The 21,329-nt window shown below is 54.7% G+C and overlaps 1 protein-coding gene across 2 annotated transcripts in view; it reads right to left on the bottom strand.

Moving 5' to 3' along the window:
* Positions 1-2,377: 2,377 nt before the first annotated feature.
* SEMA5B (semaphorin 5B) overlaps positions 2,378-21,329 on the bottom strand; it is a gene marked incomplete at both ends in the record, with an annotated part of 36,923 nt that continues 17,971 nt past the window's right edge. Inside the window, 18 exons of one of the 2 annotated variants that reach the window (XM_080825375.1) lie at positions 2,378-2,536; positions 2,762-2,967; positions 3,413-3,457; positions 3,781-3,930; positions 4,034-4,204; positions 4,646-4,864; positions 5,055-5,280; positions 5,389-5,536; positions 5,753-5,896; positions 6,873-7,054; positions 7,195-7,312; positions 13,812-14,019; positions 14,118-14,325; positions 15,443-15,578; positions 17,898-18,183; positions 18,850-19,063; positions 19,808-19,906; positions 20,279-20,341. In XM_080825375.1, coding sequence (XP_080681501.1) covers positions 2,378-2,536; positions 2,762-2,967; positions 3,413-3,457; positions 3,781-3,930; positions 4,034-4,204; positions 4,646-4,864; positions 5,055-5,280; positions 5,389-5,536; positions 5,753-5,896; positions 6,873-7,054; positions 7,195-7,312; positions 13,812-14,019; positions 14,118-14,325; positions 15,443-15,578; positions 17,898-18,183; positions 18,850-19,063; positions 19,808-19,906; positions 20,279-20,341 — 2,982 coding nt within the window. The remainder of the gene's footprint in view (positions 2,537-2,761; positions 2,968-3,412; positions 3,458-3,780; positions 3,931-4,033; positions 4,205-4,645; positions 4,865-5,054; positions 5,281-5,388; positions 5,537-5,752; positions 5,897-6,872; positions 7,055-7,194; positions 7,313-13,811; positions 14,020-14,117; positions 14,326-15,442; positions 15,579-17,897; positions 18,184-18,849; positions 19,064-19,807; positions 19,907-20,278; positions 20,342-21,329) is intronic. The other variant, XM_080825374.1, reaches the window with a different exon arrangement.

Here is a 21,329-nt window from a genome sequence, read left to right as displayed (position 1 = left end):
CAAGAAGGCCTAGAGCACCCAACCCCACATTTCCCTTCCCCTTTGGCTGAGCCAGCTGAGCCTAAGAAGCACCCTCTTCTTTCATACCTCAGCTTCCTGACACTACACAGTCATCCAGGCGGCCTCAAACACCTGCCAGAGAGAACACAGCCTCCAGGAAGAACATTCTTGGCTTCCTCATCTGTGGGTCAGGGCTGGCTACAGAGCAGCTTTTGCCAACAACGCAAGCTCATTTGCATGCAGTGTGGATCCCTTTAATGCATTCTGGTGGTCATGCATCCAAAGACACAACAGTTTTGTTTTGTTTTTTATTAATAAAAAGAGAATTCAGTGTGTTTGTGTGCGTGTGGTGTTTTTCCACTGCACCCATAGGTTTTTCATTCCTACCAATGCCATTCCAGTCAATAGGCAGTGAGCATTAGCTAGGTACTCTCCATTACTACTTCCTACAGACCTATCCAGTCCCTCCACTTGGACATACGAGTGCCCCTTGAGAAGTAGGCCCTGGGCCCTTGGACGCTCTTAAGCTTCACTTGCCTCTCCCAGGTCCAAGAGAATCAGAGACCTTAAGATCTAACACACCCTTGGTTCCCCCAAGCTCTGCACTCATGTTAACAGGAACCTGGTGAGAAACCCCAAAGCAGAAATACTCCTATGTCCCCTGAGCTCTCTCTGATTGGGCTCCACCCTGCCCTGAGGACACCACTACTTCATTTGTCCCAGAAAGGACAAGGGATTGTAGGACTGGGGCCCAGGAATGCACTTTTCCTTCTCCTTACACCTAGGATCATAGGCTTTAAAGCCTGACCTACAAGTAGAATTCGCTGGGAGTCCTGGAAGAATTGATCTAGCCAATTAAGTTGGGAAATTGCACTCTGAATTGAACATGTCCATCCACTTATCTCTCTTTCTGACTTGGTGGGCTGAGGCTTCGAGGTTATTTTTACTGAATCCAGCAAAAACTATATTGGGCTGCTCCCAGTTCACTGGTTTATTCATTGTTTCAGTCAGCTTTGGTTTTTATTAAACTTAGCCTTATAAATACGTCATAAATTAACCTCCATCAATACTCCGCTGCTGCACTCACGCATTTCCATTCTGGAGCTGTTGTCCAGAAGAGCTGCTAAGGGAACAGGCAGAAAAATCTCCAGTTGTGTTGCCTTTGGTGGACCTTGTGTCCCTACTTACGAATTTGTCCCTCATCTCTTTCCCAAAAAGGGTTTAGAGCAGCAAGTGTGTATGTACATATTGTCACTTGTGGAAAGATACCCTCTATGAAAGTCAAATTCTATGTGGATCTCTCCCTTCCCCCTGAGAAGACCACCTATTACCCCAGTGCACTGCTTGGCTTGATGAGCCCGCGCTGAGAGGAGCCCACACACATAAGCACGAAGACAGAATTACATTTGGAGACTGGATATCATCTTTAATTAATAATGCCACAGCCCAACACCCTTCTTGTTGCTGTAGCATGTTGAGTGTGTATGTATGTGTGTGTGAGAGAGTGTGTACATGTGTGTGTGTGTGTGTGTGTGTGTGTGTGTGTGTGTGTTCCTGAACAGACCAAGGGCCAGCAGAGACTCCCAAGCAGGTCTCAGCCACCAGCTCTACCAAGCAACAATCGAAGACAGTCTCCATTGTGGCACGGAGGGTGGACTCCTGCCTCCCTTTCTCTCAGACCACATTTCCCGCATTCTGAGGGCAAAGCTGAGGCCTGCACCAGCCCAGATTAAAGGGCTTCTTAGCAAAGATCGATCTTCAGTCCCCAGCCCTCACTGCCTCTGACCACAGGAGGGATGTCTCCTGGGCAAAGCACAGACTGCTAGGCAAAGGTGGACAACCCCGGCCAGCCTTGGTCCCCAGGTCACACTGGGGCAGCACCACAGTGGCCCAGCCCTGGGCAGAGAATCTGCAGCTTCTGGGACCATTTGCTTAATTCCTCTCAGAGATAATCAGGGTGGGGGCTAGGCCCTTCCTGGGGCCAGCCAGAGAGGGACAGCTTCGGCCCACGGGGGCCACGTGAGCCTCATCTCCAGCCCAAACCTAAAAGTCTGCTGTCCTGCCATCTCCACTCTCCAGCTCCTCACATGCCCAGTAGGTCCACAGCCCAGACATGGCAGGGGAGATCAGCACGGTAGTGGGTCGCAAGGAGGCCATGAGAGACCTGGGCTGAGCTGGAACTGCAGCCATGTGCCAGCCCTCTCCCCCATGGTCACCGCCAGCCAGAGCTCTTTGAAGTCGGATGGGACTCCCGAAGGCAAGGCAGCAAGTTCTTGGCCTAGTGCAGAAGGAGAAAACCAAACTGGCTCCGCCATCCCATTTCCACCTGCTCTGTGCCTCAAGAAGGCGAGGAGCCCAGGTCCCCAGGACAGTGTTATCAGCTGTTGGGGAAGCACTGTTGTCCAGGCGAGGCCTCGGGCCGGAAGCTGTGTTTGTTCAGCGGGCTGGGATAGTAGGTGGTTGTGTACACATTGGTCTGCTGCAATGGGTAGAAATTGGCTCTGTCATCGGGGATCAGGTTATTCTTGTTCAGGGTCTGTGGAAGAAGAAATGAACCAGAGAGGAAAGGGTAAAGGAGAGATGGAGAAAGGGGATGGGCCAGGGCAAAGGGATAAGGCACCAGGCAGTGAAAAAACATTCTGGTTGCTGACACAGTTCACACCACCAGGGCGCCCTCCCCAGTGCCCAGCCCAGTTCAGCCCAACTCAGGGCCAGAACCCAGACACCCTTCACCCCACAGCCTCTGTATGAAGACTCCCACCTTGAACTCCATGGGCGTGTACTTCTCGTTCTTGGGGGTGCCCCCACCCTTGTAGTGCAGGTGGTTGGGTGTGGCGGGGTGGACGAGTGTGGATTCCTGGGACTGACGCTGGCAGTGCTGGCAGGACAGGTACACTGCCAAGGTCAGCAGCCCGGAGCCCAGGAAGCAGGAGACACCTGTGGCTACCAGGTGGATGAGACTGAACCCTGGGAGAGGAAGAAGCAAGTGGTAAGGGTAGGCCCACTGTGAAGAGGAGAGACTCCACTCCTGACTGCCTCCCAAGAAGAGGCTCTGAGGCATAAAGGAAAGGGTTTTGAGGCCAGAGCCACTAAAAACAGGAAAGCTGGGCAGCCTGCCACCAAGGGCCTCTCTCACAGGACACCTGTGGTTGAGGTAAGAGGAGGCCACCAGAGGGGGTGGAGCTGGGTGACTCTTCCTGAATACAGGTTTGGTAACTGCCTCCTAGTTGGGGGGCAGAGATGGAACCTCTCGGACCCCCCATACACGATCTAGAGCAGCCAGGACCTCCACAAGGTTTGTCTCTCTGGAGCAGGAAGTGGAGAGACTCCAGATTTCAGAGCAGAGCTGGTCTCCTCTTTGGGGAGGAGAGGTGGAAAGACAGTGTCATGAGGTGGGGCAGGTTCCTTTTACCTCCACAGCCGGTAGCCTCCTCCGTGCTGGAGGCAGGCAGGATCACTGTGGGAAGACAAGCGGAGAGGGGTTGGTGTAGGTAGGAGAGAAAGCTCCCTTTGGGGTGAGGTATATCTCTAGAAGGAGTGCTGGGTCAGCTCTGAGCCATGGGACATGGTCTGGGGGCCTTCATTCCACTCTGTCCCCACTCAGACCCTGTCTCTAAGAGGGGTCAGCCCATTCACTAGATAAGGGGCAACAGCCCCAAGCAGGCGCATCGCCCACCCTGGTGTTCCATCTGAGATCCACTAAGGTTCTTTAGAAGGGGAAGGAGGCTGGGAGCTCAGGGTGGGAAGGGCTGGGTTGAAGCCTCTGGCTTCAGGGCCTACCAGGAATCTCGCTGTAGGGGCAGGGACGGCTCTGGCTGCTGTTTCCGGCACAGGTGCTGGGCCCTGGGACCAGCTCTTCACAGTGCCGACTGCGGCTCTGGGCTCCATCCTCAGTGCACGCGCTCCACTCAGACCACGGGGACCAGCCTTCTGTGGGTTGCAGGCTGGCTTGAGTTTAACCGACCTGGGGCCCCCTGAGGTTGATCAGAGGGATCCAAGGGGCTCCCCAGCCCTGGCCCAATGTTCTTAATACCTGGGCAAGCCTGTGTCGCACACAGTGCCTCCTCTGTGTGCAGACCAAGACAGATGTCCTCGCCTGAGGAGGGCGTGGGGCTGGTACAGGACCTTGTGCGTTGATAGTGGCCTCCGCCACAGGAGGCTGAGCATGGGGACCACGAGGTCCAGCAGGACCAGGCACCACGCACTACAAGGGGATGGGGTGTGTGAAGGGGGGCTGCAGGTGTAGGCGGGGCCCAAGACAGACTTCTACCCTATCCCAAGCTAGGCCACTCTGCCCTGGACCACCCTGACCTCATCACCTGCACCCCCACCCCCAGCCCATTGTTAGGGACTGCCCCTTCCTCCTCAGGGGTGCAGGGGGAGATGCAGGATGCAGAGGAGACATCAAAAACCAACCCCACCGCAAATCAAGCCTCTAATCTGGCTAACCCATTAGGGGAGAGAAAAAAGTGACAGGGAAGATGAGGAAAGGATCCCCCTCTGGGGGAGAAGGTGGCGTCTGTGGTCAGGCCACAGACTTGCTCTAGGGCCCACTCTACGGAATTGGCAAAAAGAAGAGGTCATCTGGGTATGAGGTATGGCCTAGGGGGTCTCCTAAATGGGGGCTCCCTGAGCCCAGGGTCACCTGGACAAGCCTGGGGGTTACAGTCCTGGTACTCGGCTGCGTCGCCTACACACGGCAGGCCTCCGTTGCGGGGCTCCGGGTTCGTGCACGTTCTCTTGCGGACGCGGAAGCCCAGCTCGCAGTCCCGGGAGCAGGACGACCACGGGCCCCACGAGGCCCAGCCACCGCTCACCGAGTGCGGGGAGGTGCCCCCGCTGCGCAGGAGATCCTCCACCAGGGCTGGGTGGGGCACGGGTGGGGAGACTGGCCTCAGTGAGGAGCACACCCCACGGCCCCACTCCCGCCCCACAGGCCTCCCGGCTCCTTCCAAGCCACGCGATCCACCTCCCTGCTCTCCGTCCGACTCTGGCCTCCCCCAGTCCCGCGCCAGCGCTCTGCGCCTGGGAGGGAGTGGGGCGCGGCGCTGTACCGTCGGTGTCACAGGCTCCCGAGCCGTCGGCTGGGCAGGTTCTGGTCTCCGTCCTCCTCCTGCCAAATTGCAGGCCGTGGGGGTCGGGCAGGGGCGCGCGGCACGTGAAGCGGAAGCGCTGCTCCTGCCGCGCCCCACCCTGAGTCACGTTCACCGGCAGCCACGGTGTCCACGGCGTGTTGCGCCTCACTTCTGGGCAGCCCTCGGGGTTGCACGTCTTGAATTCCTTCGGGATGGGAGCAGGTGCTGTCTGGTGGACCTGCAGCCCCAGGCCTGCACCCCGCCCCGCCTCCCCCCACCCTTCCCTGCGGGCAGGTCCTCAACGGGGCCTCACCACGCCACAGCCAGGGCAGGAGTTGCCATTCTCACACGACCGCCGCCGCGATTGCACGCCGCCCCCACAGTTGCTGCTGCACTTGTTCCAGGAGCCCCACGACGCCCAGAAGATGGGCACCGGGCAAGGCGTGTTTTCGTTACAGAACCTGAGGGGAAGGGTGTTTGTGGCGGAGGGGAGCAGTCATCGCACTAGGGAGCAGGCACCCCCTTCCCTAACAAGAGGTCACTGGGAGTGCAAGCCTGAGAAGGACAAGAGTCCACTGGCTCACTCGTAGAATCCAGGCCACTTCCTAGGGGGCCCGGCAAGTCTGGGACTGCAGGGCTAGCTTGCCTCCGAAACCTCTGGCCACACGCTTGCTCACCGCTCCTCCCGGCTCTTGCCCACGCAGATGCGGCCCCCGTGGCGGGGCGCGGGGTTGCTGCAACTTCGCTGGCGGACCTGGAATCCGATCCCACAGGACGTGCTGCACAGGGCCCACGAGGACCAAGGGGTCCACGCCCCATTCCTGGTGGGGTCAGAGGGGACAGGAACAGGTGACCCTCCAACTTCTAGCTACTCAGATCTATTTCTATCTGGGCGGGTGGATTTTATATTGTTATTAGCCAGTGATCCTGGGAAATGGCAGCTCCTAGCCAGGCCGGCTCAGGCAGACTTACTTATTCGTTCCTGTGTTCATTCATTCCTCAAACGTGTGTTGAGGGCCTTTTTCCAGGGCTAAGGGCATAGAGATAGGACCCAGGGCCTGGAGATACTAGTGGGGCCAAAGGACACATTCTCTAGAAAAGGCTCCATTTGCCTTATCAATATGCAAACTTTGTTTCATCTTTCTGGGTTGCCCAACCCTTGCATTCAATGCCACGCTCTCTCCCCTGTTCTGCAACATCCCATGCTTTGCTCCAATCTCAGACACCACTCACTGTTGTCTACTTTGACTCCAATTTTCAAGTTTTGGCTGTATCACTTACTGGCTGTATGAGACTGGGCAAGTTACTGAAAATGTCTGTGCCTCATAAAACTCTTATCTTTAAAGTAAAGATAATGATTGTATTCCTACCCCCATGAGGTTGTTTTGACAGTTCAGTTAATACACGTGTAGAGAATTGAGTTATTTTAAGAGAATCCAGGGTCATACTTACAGAGGATGGCAACCCAGGATGGGCACCAGCTCTGCCTACTGTACCACCATCCCGTGCTATCCCTCGTGTTTGGAACAGGAAGGCTTATTGAGGCCATGATCTGTGACTCCTGGGCCTGTCCAGCCTTCCTGTTTGTATCAAGAGCCCCCACAAGGCAGAGACTTCTTTCCCACTAGAGTGGAGGGCTCATATTTTAGCCACCTCTCCAGTTCCCTGCACAGCTCTGAAGTGGTTTCTGTCCCTTTGTGGGAGCACCTGTCTGGGGATGCCCCATTTCCTCTATTCCACCCCAGCCCCTTTTCCAGTCCAAGGCAGCCACCATCCAAGTCCTGTATCTTCACATACCTGGAACAGTTGGCAATGTGGATGGCTGGCCCCAGGCAGTCTCGGCCCCCACAGCGGGGCCGGGGGGAGTCACAGGCTCGGGCCCGACAAAGGCAAGAGCCTGAATTGTCCCCATCCAAGTGCTCGCATGGTTGCCATGGTGACCACTGGCCAAAGCCCCCATCCCGAGTCACGTTTCGCACCTGCAGATACACATCAATGTGTCAAAGGAGGCAGGGAGAGGGAAGATACCAGGTCCCAGGGGACACGGGGATACTGATGGAGAGTCACAGCATGAATTGGGGGGAGAGGTCCCAGGTGGGGAGCATGAGAGGGTTCTCACAGGACACGCTGTTATGTTCTGGGTCCAGAGGCTCATGTTGGAGCTGTCCTCAAGTGTGCTGCAACGTTGCTGCTTCCCGTCCCAGCCGCAGTATGGGTCCCGTGCCCCCAGACACGCCCTGCCAGACAGAGGTCCTGAGACTCAAGCCTGCTGGCCTCCCAACCTCACCTGTATCCCATGAACACACTTAGCCACTCCCCTCTGGGTGCCCTGATCCATCCAGTTGCCCTCCACAGTAATAACTAAGCTCACTGAACACTTTCTGTGTGTCAGGAATAATTTTAAACACTTTATGAGCATGAGTTAATTCAACACAACAACCCAATGCAGGGGGTACTGTTATTATCCCCATGTTATATGGAGGAAACCCAGAGAGCTGAATGAGGACTCAAACCCTTGCCTTCCAGGGTCCACACACTCAACTTTGCCTTCCCCAAGCCTGGGTGCCCCGTGCTCCCCAGCTAGGCCCACAGGAGAAGATAGGAGAAACAGAAATCCAAGGCAGCAGTGCTGTGCCTCTCTGCCAGACACTATGATGATAGCACCATAAAACATGAGTGATGGATGAGGGACGGTCTGGCTCAGTGGTTCTCAGCCCTGGCTGCACACTAGAATCACGAAAGAAGCTTTTAGAAAACACCAATACCTGCCCTGTCCATACAAAAATGTCCAGGGAGGAGGTTTTAAAAGCTCCTATGTGATTCTAATGGGAGCCAAGGTGAGAATTACTGGGATCCACAACACCACATTTTCATTGTATAAAGGAAGAGACAGTCACAGAGAGGGAAGAGGGGTGTCACCTAGATCACATGAATTACACACGGTAAAGCTGAGGCTAGAGCCTAGACTTCTTCTTCTTCTTCTTTTTTCTAGGAGTCTAGACTTCTTGACCATGATTCTTCCACCACACTCCTGCCTCCCAGCTGCAGGCTGTGTCTGACTTCACCCACTGAGGGAACCTAGCCGCATGTCTCAAGCCACAGGCATAGGGTCAGGGAACACCAAAGCATGGTCCCCTCCTGGGCACCCACATGCCTGTGCTGCTCAGCGGCAGGAACCAGAGTCTAGTGCATCAGCATCATGAGAATGAGTGCAGGCTGCCAAGAGAGGGGTCACATGGCTCACGTCCCCTTTCCCGGGCTCTCAGTGCTGGTCTACCTGCAGTGACCTAAAGAAGGTAATGATGGTTCACACACCAATGAATGTCCCAGATGCCTCCATTTCTCACGTTCTAGGGCTCCTCTCTTCCCTTTCTCCCTCAGATGCATTCATTGTATCCTTTATAGTTTTTCTTTTAAAGATTTTATTTATTTATTTGTCAGAGAGAAAGGGAGAGAGAGAGAGGCAGCACACAAGCAAGGGGAGAAGCCGGCAGAGGGAGAAGCAGACTCCCTGCTGAGCAAGGACCCTGAGGTGGGGCTTGGTCCCAGGACCCTGGGATCATGACCTGAGCTGAATACAGACATTTAACCGACAGAGCCATCCAGGCGTCCCATCCTTTGCAGTTTTTAACAACAACAACAACAACAACAACAACAACAACAACAAGTTAATGTTGGGGGTGCCTGCCTGGTTCAGCCACAAGGGTTTGTTATGCTTGATCTCATGGTCATGTGTTTGAGCTCTACCTTGGGTGTGGAGATTACTAAAACTAAATAAACAAATAAAACTTTTAAAACAATTAAATTTCTACTAGTAAGACTTCAAGGAGGAGAAAAAGAGTATGGAAATTATGGTATCAGGATTGGCTATTCATTGCTAAGTAAACGGAGTATCAGATCCTGGAGCCTGAAGGAAGTACCCTCTGCCGGGAGGAAGGCACTGCTAACCCCAGGGGATTCTGAGTCCCTTCTGCCTCCCTTTCCCAACTTCCACCCCTTTTACCAGACCTGGCTGCTCCCCAGCAGTGGGCCTGCAAGACAGGGTCTAGAGAGAGCACGGGGAGTGGGGGCAGAAACTGGAGGCCAGGAAGCAGAAGAGGCTTCAGGTAAAGGGAGGTGGGGTAGTCCACACCATGACGTGACTCTGCAGAGGTACTTTTGATGGGCCAAAGGGGCCAAGGATGTCAAGGGTGAAAGGAATCTGTGAAGGAGTCAAGGGTTTTCTCCTTTTGGTGTCTCCAGGATAGAATCTTTCTTTCCTCTCGAAGCTTCAGGGAGAGTCTCCTGTCAGGTGAGTTCTTTATTTTCAGTGGAGTTCAATGGACCATGTCAGGTTCCAAAGACAAATGAGGTTATATGAGAGAGCTCACCAAGAAGGGGGTGGGGCTTCCCCTTGTTGCCAGAGGCAGCTGAAGATGCTGCCCCTTGCTCAGGCAGCCTGTGACCTCATTTAAGGGGGGTGGTGCCCGGGGCTTCAGTGAGTGAGGCCCATGCTGGACCCCAGCAAGCACACCATGGCCTGCCCGGGAATCCAGAATACTCATCTGTTACTCAAGAATCTGTTTCCATTTTACTGACTCAAGGACAATTTGTGTAAATTGTACAATATAAGTGTGTTCGTATTTTCATTTGGGGCCACTGGTTTGATGCGGGGGTGTTTCACCAGCAGAATGCATCAAACTAGACACCATGGGCCTAGATACAGTACATAAGCAAAGTAGTCCCAGCAACATGTGGTTTCGAGATTCTGCTCTCTGGCTGACGCATGGACCAAACTTGCCGCTAGCAAATCCAGCCCATCAGAACTCACTGAAGCCCACACTCCTGAGGGTATTTCCGTCAGCTCTCAGAAGGCAGAATCAAACTCCAGAACCAGCTGATGGGGCACTTCAGAAGCAACACAAATTAAATAAAAGAGAGCCATGACTAGGGATGAATAATAACAATCAATAAAATTCTATTCATCAGAAACTAATGTCTGTCAGTAGAGAAAATGGAGAAGAGCAGAAAATTTGAATCAGTTTGTACAAGATAAAAGCAGATGATTCTTGAGGAGTGCAATTTGGCTCATGCTACTTCTTTCATCTATGGTCTAGCCAGTTCTAGAAGAATTGTTCCTAGTTTTGACTGCAAATTGAAAACTCCTAGGGATCTTTTAAAAAGCGTCAGCAAACAAAATAAAAAACCCACCTATCTCTGGGCATTAGGGACCAAAGTTGGCCCAGCCATTGGACGCTTTTAAACACTCCCCAGGTGATTCTCAGGAACAGCATGGTGGAGCATTGTTGTTCCGAGGCCATGTTGGTCAGGGTTCCCAAGCCAGGAGACCAAGTGCCTTGTCTTTCCAATCCATGACAGAATAAGAAGGGAGGGAAGAAAAACCCAGACTGGCCCCAGCACCCCGACTCGGGCTCCCTCACCCTCTCAGCCGGCTCAGTTCTCCCAGGCAAGAAGGAGACCAGATTGTCCACAGACACGCCTGCCCTGCCCTCCCCTGGTCCGGCCGCCTGACGGGGCTTACACAACTCCCCCGGAGCCAATACTCGAGCTCTCTTCCTGGCCACATTTGCTGCTTTTGGCTAAGACCACTCCAAAGCTTACAGAGCAGGGAATGTTCTTAACAAAATTAAAACTCCAAGGAGAGAATTAAAGCGTGTCTGACCGTAAAAATGGGTATCAGTTGAGAGTTCCTTTCATAAAAGCGGCCATTAGACCAATAATATATCACGATGTCTTCTTTACTGCAGCGTCTCAAGCAGCCATTACAAAAGGGAACAGGTTCATTCCATGGGCTGGGAGGCAGGACAGAGACGGATGGTGTAGCTGAAGAGCTGGTGGATTCCAGCCCCGGGTAGCACTAGTCTCACAGCGGGAGCTGTCCAAGGTGGAGATTGGGAGCAAGTGGCCATCATTTCAGATGGCCAAGGAGGAAAACCCAGATTTCCTATAGGGAGTGAGGTTGGAAGGAGACTCTCTAAGCCACCTTCCTGAGCCAGCTGGTGTAGACCCCCCTACGCCCCCTCCAGTGTGGCATGAAAGGCATGCTGAAAGGAGGGAGGAGGCGGTTCACACATAAAACACTTGCTTTGCAGAGCCTGTCAGCAGCTCATTCCCTCTGCCCTACCTCTTGTGGGCCCCAATCTCTCTCTGGCCAGGCCAGGGTCCTGGGTATGCCCCATGGGGCTGTGATGTGCCTGAGCCAAAGGAGGGGGCTGGAGACAAGCCCCTGGATTCTGGGCAGTGGAGGGGGCCTGAAAAGGCCTCTGCCAATCCACCCTCATCCTCCTGCCAGCTTTGGAAGGAATGAGGTAAAAAAGCATGAAATGTCTATGCTAGGACACAGTAAAACCTAAAACCCTGTGACAACCTGCCCCCAACAGCACAAATTCAGATATAGTGTGACAGTTGGCTTCCAGACTCTGGGGTGCACGAGGTTGGTGACTACAGGGCCTCACTCTGGTCATTTTATTAACTTCTCGATCATGAGACCTCACATTTTCAGATCCACCTAGAGCCTTACAGCAGCATCTCACTGTACATGTCAAGCACTCTTATCCCAAATTCAGGAATCCAAAAGGGGTGAAAGTATCAGATTCCAAACTGACCTTGTTCCACCTTGCTATTCCACCTGGCCACGGGACGCAACCTCCCTGTCCCTTCTCTGCAGCGTCACGTGAGCAGGGCAATGTCCTGGCGTTTTCCTTCCCCTGGCTCCCCTGCAGACCCTCAAATCTGGCCCAGAGCCACGCTAGCTCACGCTGGCCAACCGTCTTTCCACTTGACAATGCCACTCAACACTGTCTGATTGATCTTTGTCAAACACCTATTCACGCTGCCTATCACTCCCCTCCCCGGCTCAAAGACCACTTCAGTGCCCACAGGCAAAGGTTCAGATCCAATCCTCCCTTGGCGTTCCCAGCTCGCCTGGGTCCCATTCCCCACTCCTCTCCCGCACCAACCTCCTCTCAGGCCATATGATCAATGAGCTAAAGGATCAGTCATGTGTGCAAGGCCACTTTGCGCCTTGGGCTGGACGTGGCCCCCTGGTGAAGTCTAAAAACTACTGGGACAGTGGGCTTGCCTTCAAGGATTTACCAGCTCCTAAGCAACAAGACACACGTGAAAAGTTTAATAACAACACAGGAGTTAAAGCAGAACACAAGGTACGGGGGAAACGCTGTCAGCAGAGAGCCTGCGATTCGTGCCAAGCAGTGCTGCCTGAACCCAGCGCCACAGGTGCTGAGGCCCCAGAGAGCCCAGGCGGCTGCCAGGCCCTGCCATGATTTGTGGAAATAAGAAGGGAATAAGGACGCCAGCTACCATGCATGAGCACTTCCTGAATGGAATTCCCAGTCTTTACAATATCTCCACCAGAATGAACTATCGTTTGCTCCATCACAGTTTCCTTCTATTTTCCCCTGAGGAGAAACCTCAAAAGGTGAAGTAGCTTGCTCGGGATCATGTAGCTAGGAGATGACGGAGCTGAGGGAGAAGTCCAGTTCTGACATGGGAGCCCCTTACGATGCCCCACTGTCCCTCTCCACACGTCCACTACAGGTCCAGACATCCACAGCGCTGGGGGAAATGAGAGTGTCCTGGGCCCATTTCATCTTGTCTCCCTTCTCCCACATCCACAGTCCCACAAAGTGCTTTGAGCACTATAGGGCTTAGTAAATGTCAGGTGTTTTGCGGCTGGAGCCAGGGGTTGGGGCCGAGGGGAGCCTGAGTGTCTGCTCTCCCTTTCTTTTTCCCTGGCTGCCACCCCGTGACCATCCAGCCTCCTTCCCGGGCATCCGGCCCTCTGCTCAGCTCCTGGCACATCCCACAGGGGCTGGAGAATGACCCTTGGCAGCAGGGGTACCATGTGTCTCTCAGATCTCAGATCTCGAGGACAGACGGGCGTGGCCAGGAAGCTTCTGGGTTGCAAAGGCCATGGGAGCCCACATGGCTGCGGCTGTGCCAGCTAAGGCAGCTTTTCATTTATCTCAAAAATGAAGGGGCACAGCTCGGGGGGAGCTTCACATGGTAGGAATCAGAGATACATTTCCATTTGGCTTTGGAATAGGCTTTTGTTTTTCCCCTGAAATGCCAGTGCCGTTTTTGCCAAATTCGTGAATCCACTTGAAGCTAAGGTCCCAGAAGCAGTTGGGAAGCAAATACAACCAACAGCTCCACATGGTTCCTCATCCCCACACCACCCAAGCCAGGCCTCTCTGTCTCTTCTAAGTCACGAAGGAAGAAAAGCAAAAATCTGATGCTGACTCAGAGAGTCCTCTCTGATCTCCCCACACATCTGGGTAGTAAGTCCTATGGTTTCAAAGATAAAGACCTTTCTCTGGATTAAAGGGGCTGAGAATAAATCAAGTAAGCTAGAGACGGCTGACAGGCCCGAGCTGTGGGGTTGACACAAGGAATAGAGCAGTCACCCTCATCTGGGAAAGCACACACCTCCCCCAGGCAGTGATAAGTGGTATATGCAGACTAGCCCAATTAACCTTTATAAAAAAGCCTGCGGATATTTTATGACCCGGGAAGCAAGGTTCAGCAAGGTTAAGTGACTTGTCCAAAAGCAAACAACTGGAGAGTGGGTCAGGAAGCCACCCCAGGTGGCTTCAGAGCTCTGCCTCTCCAAAGCCATTTTCGAGGTGCGATTGGCAGGGCGTGAGGTTGGAGAGGGCCAGGGCTGTCCCGCCCACGAGCCCTGCAACACCTCCCCTACTCCCGGCCCCGGCTTACCCCTGGCTGCGGTAGGCGGCGCACCTCTCCAGCGGGACCCGCAGCACGCCGTCGCTCAGCCCCACGAAGAGCGCGCGCGCGCTGTGCAGGATGCGCAGGCTGCGCAGGGGCTCGCGGCGCCCGGGGGGAAGGACGTGCAGCTCTTCCAGGTAGCAGCCGCGGAGGCTGCGGCTCGCGGTGGACAGGGCCTTCAGGATGGTGCCCGACTCTGGAAGGGCCGGAAGAAGGGGGCCTTGAAGGCCCAGCCCCGGCCTCGCCCCTCAACCACCTCCCCACCCGGGGCCGGGCCGCGCGCCGAGGGCTCACCCGTGCCGATGTAGAGCACGTGGTAGAGCGTGTCCTTGGCCTGCACCAGGTCCACCACGAGGTGTGAGAAGCGCACGCTGTCCTGGGTGACACAGGGCTCGGGGGTCACCGGCTGCACAGCCTCGCTCATCAGGAACAAGCGCTGCGCGTCCTGCAGGCTGCGCTCCGTCAGGTTCTCGTTGGGGCCCACCTCTGGCAGGGTGCCACACTATAGCGGGGAGGGCGTGGGGGTCACGCGGGCCCAGCCAACGGGCCGCCAGTCCCCTGTCCTTCTTTATCATAACCCAGGTGGCCACGGGCAGGTCGTGATTACCCGATCCTGGCCTCGCCACCCCCACCCTGATATCCTCCCTCCGTTCCCTGCAACACCTTCCTGCGAGGAGAGATGCCTCTTCCTTGAGAACTAAGGGAAAATGAGGCTGGGAAGATGCAGAGGAGGGACCTGAGAGGGACAGTGAAGGGGGGGGGGGGATGAAAAAGGGGCTGTGTTATCGAAAATGAATCGTTTGAGGGTGGATATCAAGTGTCCTGAGATTTTCTACTGTTTCTGTAGGTGCTCCTCCCCCACGTTGGGCCACAACCTGCCTTCCCCATCCTGTGTTCCTACCAGCTCCAAGTTCTTGTGCCTTCTAAAGTAGAGCTGGAAGGCAGCTACCATTTATGCAGCATCCTGTCAGGCGCATGTTTAATCCTTGCACTTATCTCTGAGGTTGAGAGTGTTATCCCTAGTACCAGATAAGGGTAAAGAGACTCTGGGAGGTTGGGTGACTTGACCCATCCGTCAGGATGATCCCACTGCAAAGCCTGAGGTCTTCCCATACTCCATACTGCCCGGTGGGCAGGAAGTTGGATGGATTCCAAAGTTAACCGTCAGTAGCTTCCTTTGCCTCATGGCTCTTTCCTGTTCTCCATCACAGCACTAGGAATGTTCCCATCACCCATGGCTGGGCCCTGACCACTCCTGGCACTCAGACCCTCCAGGAAATAGTACCCAGGCTGGGTAGACTGCAAGCAAACTCCAGCTAAAAATCCCCCAGTTCTGACCAGACAGCTTGTGAGTGCTCCCCTAGTTCCCTACATTGAGTCTCCCTGGAGGTGTGAAGTCACATTTAGAGATCGCTCAGAACATGCTCCCTTGCTCTGCGTGCCACCCACTCTCCCGCTCTCACTCCACTGTGTTAGGGAATCTTCGCAGACCCCACAGGTGGGTGCAGACCAGCAAGGATGGGTTGGTGTTTGCACCAAGCAGCTGGGAATCAGCTGGGGGCTGGTTATCTAGGGAAAGGTGCTCTGTGAGGAGAGGGAAAGGGGAGGAGAAGCTGTACCTGGAAGTTGGGGATGGGGTTAGCGATGGGGAGCCAGGCAGCCCTGGGGTTCTCCTGGTAGCGGAATGGGCCATTAAAAGCCTGGGAGATGGCGCTGAGGTTGAAGGCGCAGACAGCAGAAGAGGCGATGCTGTTTCTGAAAGGCAAGAGGTGGTGGGATGCTGCCCTCTCTGCGGGCATTGGTGCCTTAAACCCCACAGGTGGCTGTCCAGGCATGATGTGGCACCACTCTGAGGCCTGTCGAGGACCTAGCACAAGCCCAGTGCTCTGCATACCACGCGGTGTCACAGAAGGAGGGCATGCAGTCCTCGCACTCTGGAAACCCTGGGAAAGGTCCCCTGAGGAGAAGCCATCGGGGAGAATTCTGTGCTACCGCCTTACCCCTTTCCCTTCTCCAGTGGGAGGGTCAGATAAAGTTAGTGTTTTTCAGACATTTAGTCTGGAGCCCACTGTCAGAAATATGTCCTATTACAACATGCACCCGAGCACACACATCTGTAAAGCATTTTCATGAAACAATACCCTTACCAAATGCATTGTACTCCACTCTTTTGATTCCATCCTATTCTGCTTTCTTCATTTTATTTGACTTTTCAAGCTGGTTATCAAACCACTGATTCCTGCTGCTGCCTACCACAGCCTGGGCCGGACAGCCTCTTGAGACCCGTTCAGTCTCAGGATCAGGTGTTTCTGGGAGTCCGATGTGAACAGGTCACAGAACCCATAACATACCAACAAATGTTTCCCGTTCTGTTCTCTGCATTTATTCCCTCTCCCAAAGGTGTCCATTACCCTCCCTGCCCTTTCTGCCTTGCCTCAGCACCCCCATCACCTCCGTGGGTTGCTGTGCTGATCTCATGGCTGCCCTTACTACAGCCTGTCCAGTCTCCTGGAATCCATTCTCCACGCAGCAGCCACGGTGAACATTTCAAAATGCGCATCCAAGCTAGTCTCTGGCCGGCTTCAAGCCCTTCAATAATTTCTCCTTGCTCTTAGAATAAAGATCAAAACCCTGAAGCAGTCTGTAAGGACATAATTCTTCCTGTCCCAGCCCCTCAGCCTCCTCTCCTGCTTCTCCTCTTCCTCGCCATCCAGGCTCCTGCCACACTGGTCTCCACTAAGTTCCTGACATTTCTGTCTTCCCACTCCAAAGCTCTGTGTATGTTGTTCCCTTGTGCTGAAATGGTCCTCTCCCCTAGTTAACTCCCATTCATCCTGTAAATGGCACTTCCTCCAGGAAGCCCTCCCTGATCACCATCCCTCCCCACTGGCAGAGACTTCCCTACGCACTGCCCTTTCCCTTTGTAGCATTGATCACAGTTAAAATTGGATTTTTAATAACTCCCATTTCTAGAAGGTAAGTCCCTAAAGGGCAGAGCCAGCTTTGCTTTTGCTCACTGGTACCCCTGCTTGTGACAGGCACCACCGTGACAGGCACCTGGCATGGAGAAGGCACACAATACAGAAACTATTTCCAATCCATGCCGATGTCATCACTTTCTCCCCATGCCTCTCCAGCAGCTCCTGCCCCTGCCTCATGGCTGTCCTCTTTCTGGTGCCAGCTGCTGGACTGGTCACTAATTCCTGGCGGTTGGCTCATGGCCTGCATGGACTGCGATGCCTGGGTTTTCCCCTGCCTTGGATGGCCTCTCTGCTCCTGTTTCCCAGTTTTACCCTCATCCTTGTCCATTGCCTCAGACTATGCTTCCTGTAGCTAGCCTGGCCCTCCTCCAGTCCCTGCTGCTGGGGGCCCAGAGTAAGCACATGGCACCCTAGGCTCACATGTTTCCGAGGTCCTCACCAAGAATCCCACACAGAGTTCTGTACAACAAACATGTTCCTCGGTCTCTGCTGCCTGTTCAGCACTCTGTACGTGACAATCACCTGACTGGGTCAGCCTTTACACAGAAGGGGATGAGGCCAGGAGGGCCTCGTGATCTCCAGGAGGGCTACCCTTCCTCACACCCAGGAAACAAAAGGGGCTCCGAGTCCCAGCCTGTGTCTCCCAGTGCCGGCAGGACTGCCAGAAGACTCTGCTGCTTAGGTTTAGCAGGATCGTGGAAGGGACCAGAAAGAATTCTCTCTGAGCTTGCCCATAGCGGGCTGCTCCTGGACCCTTCCAGGGCTGCTATCCCCTCATCCAAGGCAGGCCATTTTCCTTCCCCCCAGCAGTTTCTCCCTGCACGGAGCCATAATCCAGCTCCACTTACTTTCTTCAGATCTGGCCTCGGCCTGCCCTTCAACAATCCGGAAAAAGTGCTTCCCCCTCCAAAGGCAGCAAGCCACAGCAAGGGAGGAGTGTGGGATCTGGGAGCAAGTTCACCCCAAAGACCAGCTGGAGGGCTGTTGCACTCCCCACTTTACAGAAGGAGAAACGGAGGCCCAGAGAGAGGGACGTGTCCGACCCCACTGGTCCGTGAGGCGGAGAAGGGACGGCAGCGGGCCGGGGACTCACACGTTGGTGGTGAAGACCCCGTAGATGAGGTCCTGCTCAGGAAGGTGGAAGGCACTCTGCAGCTCGTTGTAGTAGAAGGGGACCTCGCCTGGGCGGGAGCAGTTGAGCCGGGCCTTCATGAACGTGGTCCACGTGTCCTCCAGCAGGAAGCGGCCTCCCACGTCGTTCTTGCACACTCGGGCCACCCGGGAGTACACAGTGCGTCCACAGTCGTGCTCCACCGCATTCTCCCGCAGGAAAAAGTATGCGAACAGCCCAATATCATAGGCTGCCACGAAGTTTGGCTCTGCGGGGCAGAAGAGGAACAAAGAGGTGGGTCAGGCCAGCGGGGAGGAAGGGGCAGAGTTGACTTCCGTTTTCCCAGATGGGCATCCTGACACCCCTGGACAGTTGGGGGCCCTGGGGGCTCTAGTTAACCCTGTTCCCATCTCCACTACAAAGTTATAATAATAGTTAATACGAGCTACTGAGCCCTCACTGCACCCCAGACATTACTGTAAGTACTTTATATGATCCTCTTAACAACCTATGAGGTAAGTACTGTGATTATCCTCTGATTACGGATGAGAACATTATGGCAGAGAGAGGTCAAGTACGTGCTCAAGGCCACACAGCCAGTCAGTGGAGAAGCAGGAATTCAACTCCAAGGGAAAGGAAACTCCTATTGCCCTCTCCTAATCCGTTCTTTCCTATAACCCTTTCTCCTAATGAATTCCCAACTCCTCCTCGGCCCTCATATCCTCCTCTCCATTTGTTCTGGTACAACTGTGATTTCATCTGAAATCCATCTCCAATGTACTACTGTCCTTGGCGAAACATTGGCCCAATTCTGGGCATCTCGAGGGAGGAGGTGTGATCCCTTTCAGAGGCGGGGCACGGATGAGGATCGATAGGGGTCAGGGCAGGCTGGCTGGCAGGAGACCCCCCCACCCTTGGGCCTGCGCCCCCTTACCATTGAGCCACTTGGAATTATACTGGGCGGTGCGAAGTGGTGGCCTGCTGCCCAGGCTGCGGTAGATGGCGGGGTCCCGACCTGAGAAGTCAATGACGGTGGCTGCATAGAGCTCCCCCTGAGAGGAGATGACAGCTGTGGAGTTGTGGCGCGGATCGTAGGGGCAGCGGGCCACACCATTGATCTTCTCTATGGTCCGGCTGAGGTTTCCCACCTGGGGATGATGGGGAGATAGGGGCACTTTTCCCTGAGACCCAGGGGCTGCATGTTCTCCCCTCCCCCCACCCCGAGCCCCAGAGTTTGCTTCTTTCTGGGTCCCTGGTCACCCTGTCTCCAACCTCTTCCTCACCGCGCCCCCCCCCCCCCCCCCCCGTCATCCCTCTGAGAGACCTGCCATCATGGAGGGAGGAGGTTGTGCCAGGAGCTCCTTCGGCCTCTGTTCCCTGCCCCACTCCCAAGTCAGGACCCTCCAAGGTGAGGTTGACTGACAAAATATAGCAGACCCAGTTAAATTTAAATTTTGATGAATTACTGTTTAGCTTAAGTATGTCCCAAAGTTTGCATGGGATATACTTAAGCTAAAATATAATTTGCTGTTTATCTGAAATTAAATTTAACAGGGCATTCTTTTTTTGTTTTGAGGTTTTTTGTTCTTACTAAATTTGGCAACCCCAGTCCAACGCTTTGTGGTGCCTGGTTGAGAGAATCTCTCCGTGCCCTCTTCACTGTTTTTATTTTTTAAATATTTTATTATTTATTTGACAGAGAGAGCGCGCGAGCACAAGCAGGGGGAGCGGCAGGCAGAGGAAGAGGGAGAAGCAGGCTCCCCGCTGAGCAGGGAGCCTGAAGCAGGGCTCAGTCCCATGAGCTCAGGACCACGATCCTGAGCCAAATGACTGAGCCACCCAGGCACCCCTCTGTGACCTCTGGAGTCTGCCTTACCCCAAGGGGGCCCCACCTGTCTGCTGGAGCACACGGGGGAAAAGGCATTGGTCCCGCACATGAACACTTTCCGGCCAGTGACAATCAGGACTCTCACGTAGTTCTGACACTCCTCCTAAAGCAACCGGAATAGAGAAGTAAGAGAGGGACCCGTGCACCTCGTGTGGGCCTGGCTGTCCTTCCTTCACACCACTGCACCACAGACATCTGAGAACACTCCCCTCTGCCCCTGATTCACCCTGCTCTGAAGTTCAGGTTGCCTCTGTGGACCTCCCCTCCTCTCACACCTCCGCCCCCAGGTCAGCCCACTCCATCAGTGCCTGCTCCCACGCTCAGTGCTGCCTCCTTAACTGCCCCCAGAACACCCCCCCACACACACTCCTCCAGGCTGGGCCTCTCCGCAGGCGGGCTCGTCCCTACACGGTGCCCCTCCGTCAAGCCTCCCGCCAGCTCTGAGTCAGGCCCCTAGACCCCCAGAGCCACCTACCTCGGTCTTCCCTTTGCTTTGGCAGGAGCGGCGCGTGTCCTCGTTGGAGGCCCACTCTGTGGCCTGTGGGAGGAGCACACAGACATCACACGGCTGTGCCGCTCACTGCCGGGCAGGTAGTAGGGGGAGTTGGGAGAAGACCGGAGCTGGGAAAGGGTCCGTGACAGCCAGTGGGGTAAGGGTCCCCCTCACTGCATCCATGTGGACTCAGAGGGCTGCCAGATCTCCTTACACAGAGACCTTAAGGAGGACGTCCCCTCAGTCCAACACTGTCCCCACCCACTTGGGTCAGGGAGGCCTGCAGTAACAATGTCTTGCTGAACCATCCCCAAGCAGCTGTCCTAGGACCTCCCCCTCTTTCCTCCCCCAGGCCAGCCAGGGAGCTGGAAGTGGCCAAGGAGGACCTTCAGGACCACCCCAGACCCAGAGTGGGAGATGGAAAATGTGCCTCCCTTATGGGCCAGATGGCCCTCAAATGGGTAGGAGGAGGGGAGGGAGGAAAGGCTAGATTTGCAAACCTTAGAGACAGACCTATTTCATTTTCCCACCATTATCCTGCAAAGTGTTTTGTTTAGTTTTGTTTTGTTTTTCCTTAACAGGTAAAGAAACTCCAATTCTGGGTGACTTGCTGCTGCCATGTGGTAGAGCAGGGATTGGAACCCAGGTTCTTGATTCAGAGGCTCTGTGTGTTTTTTCTCTTCATCCCACTGTCTCAGAACCTCAGGCTTCCTGTTTCATAATTGCTCCCCCTTCCCCGACGCTGTGCTGCCTGCTTCCCTTGTAGCATGACTCCTGCTCTGTCGTGGGGTGCACCATGGGGTGCTTGGGGATGGGGCTTTTGCTCAGGGACTTGTGTTCCCCAGTATTCTTGGCATTAGGAGAGGGCTGTTCCACCGAGGAACCCCCCTTCCTCTTCACCCGTTCTGGCTCTACTCTCTCACATCCCTCCCAGCCTCTGAAGAGCAGCGGCAGGAGGAACGCTACCCTCCATGTCCTGGCAACGCCACCAGCCCTGGAGTGGGGCTCCTTATAGATTTCTGGGTCACATGGA

Source organism: Martes martes (genome assembly GCF_963455335.1).
Source record: "Martes martes genome assembly, chromosome: 1".
In the NCBI taxonomy this organism is placed as follows: Eukaryota; Metazoa; Chordata; class Mammalia; order Carnivora; family Mustelidae; genus Martes; species Martes martes.
Note: the sequence above shows the minus strand (reverse complement) of the source record. Positions and strands in the feature narration are given on the sequence as shown.